Consider the following 2,015-nt stretch of genomic DNA (forward strand, 5'->3'; position numbering starts at 1 on the left):
AGTTTCCAGGTTGGAGCTAGCAGTGCAAGTATGCACATTGTAAGCAACCTACCCTTACGTTTATTTGGGTTATAACCCATCCAGGCGCCTGCGGCGCCAGGCTGCCAGGGCTGCGCCTTCGGCGCAGCGCGCCGCCGCTGGCGGCGCCCGCAGGGCGCCGCCAGCAGCGCCCGCGCACTTTTCTCCTCTCCCTCTTCCTTTTCACTCCCACACGCGCGCGCGACTCCCACATATATGGAACATTCGCGTGGGTGGGTGCGTGTGTGTGTGTGTGTGTGTGTGTGTGTGTGTGTGCGCGCGTGCGTGCGCGTGTGTGTGTGCGTGCGTGTGCATGTGTGCATGCACGCGCGCACATGTACGCGCATTCGCTCATGCGCGCGTGTGTAAGTGCCTGGGTGCATGCACATGCGCACGAGTTCGGAGCGCGCATAGCTGCATCGATGCAGCCTGTGGGCGATGCAGCAGTGGTTTTTCTTGGCCGCGTGCGAGCTGTACGAGGGCCAAGCCAATTTTTCTGCATTGTGCAACAACATCAGTGGCACGGGGCCGACTTAGAATGGCACACGCAAGGTCATTAATGGCGGCTCGCCATGGGGGAGGTGGAGCCAGCAGAGTGCTGCTGGGCCAACATCCTGGTGCTGCGCCATCCGCTGGGCTACGATGTGATACTTCCGATGGCATATGATGAAGGACCATCTCATGACAGTGTCGCCGGCCGAGGTGCTGCCCGCCGAGGGTGGCCGTCTTGCGACCTCTGGCATTGGCCATGCGCACTTGCAGGGGAAGCCAGCCCGAAGCTGCCGTCAGCCCATGACAGCAGTGATTTTGCGTCGTTTCGAATGATCCACCACATGCACACTGCATCTCAGCGATTCACCAGCTGTGCTAAGACACCCAAGTTGTGAATCGCGGCACTGGCCACCACCGCGCTCGCGAGTTACGAGGCCTGTGGCTGCCACTTTTACCCCGAGGTAACAGCTGTTCAGGGAAGCGGAGCTGTAATAGCAATTTGGACCAGGCTGCGGCGCATGGGCAGATGACTTTGCCCTGATCATGGAGCTTTCGTGGGGCACGGGCGTCGCTAAGACGGCTGAAAACAACAAAGATATCAATGTGACTTGCAAAGTAGACGCAGCAGGTGAGTTTGCCCAAGGATGAGGGGGACTGTGTGGTGCCCCGATGGCGCCCGACCAAAGGACGGAGTGCGGGGCTCCGAAAAGCTTCGTTGGGATGACAATTGTTTTGGAAGGATCCGGCAACCCTGGTCTGATGTCGCGTGCCCGGCGCCGATGCGACACTGGGCAGGACAGCGATTGCCTGCACTCGGAGGGTGGTGGCCGCCCAGTGGAACAGGGAGCCATGATCGCTTCGATGAAGACTTGCTGACCACTCTCCGATCCCTTCCGTGTAGGCTCAAGCAGCTGGCCGCGCGCCGCGCGCAGCGGCGCGGTCGCCGCCGCAGTGCTCTACGCGCGGCGGCGCGACGCCCCGCCCCCGAAGCTGCGCATGCTGCCGCTGCTGCTCGCGCTGCTCGCCCTCGCGGCGCGCGCCGAGGCGCAGGGCCTCAAGGTCGGGGGGGTGCAGGGCCTGGGGGCGCAGCGCAGCTACCAGTCACTGAGCAGCATGCTCGCGGCGGCGTCCAGCTTCCGCAGCGAGTACAAGCAGGACAAGCAGGGCGCGTGCAGCCAGGACAGCGAGTCGCTGTGCAGCAAAAGGTCGAGCTTCGACGATCTGGGCGTGCTCCACCTGGCCACGAGCCCGCAGGCCTTCGACGCGCGGACCAAGGAGGTGTGCCCGGCCGGGCCTGGGTGGCGGCCCGCGGCGCACAGCGCATGGGGGCCCGTAGCCACGCGTAGAATGCTCGCGGGGGCGGCAACTACAGGCGCGTGGGATAACGGCGCCAGCCGTAATACCGGCAGCTGCGTCAAGGCCGGGGCGCGCCCCGAGAATCAGGGCCCGTCCTCGCCGCTCCAACGCTCCCTGCCCTTGCCCCGCGCCTAGCTGCTGCCCGCGCC

General features: G+C 64.4%; 1 protein-coding gene across 1 annotated transcript; it reads left to right on the plus strand.

Moving 5' to 3' along the window:
• Positions 1-1,411: 1,411 nt before the first annotated feature.
• On the plus strand, positions 1,412-2,001 carry MNEG_16727 (hypothetical protein; the record flags this gene model as incomplete). The annotated part of the gene is made up of 1 exon (XM_014034803.1): positions 1,412-2,001. A coding segment is annotated over one exon (590 nt), but the record flags the coding sequence as incomplete, so codon positions are not given.
• Positions 2,002-2,015: the final 14 nt, after the last annotated feature.

The sequence above is a fragment of the Monoraphidium neglectum genome (genome assembly GCF_000611645.1).
Source record: "Monoraphidium neglectum strain SAG 48.87 unplaced genomic scaffold scaffold06715, whole genome shotgun sequence".
In the NCBI taxonomy this organism is placed as follows: domain Eukaryota; kingdom Viridiplantae; phylum Chlorophyta; class Chlorophyceae; order Sphaeropleales; family Selenastraceae; genus Monoraphidium; species Monoraphidium neglectum.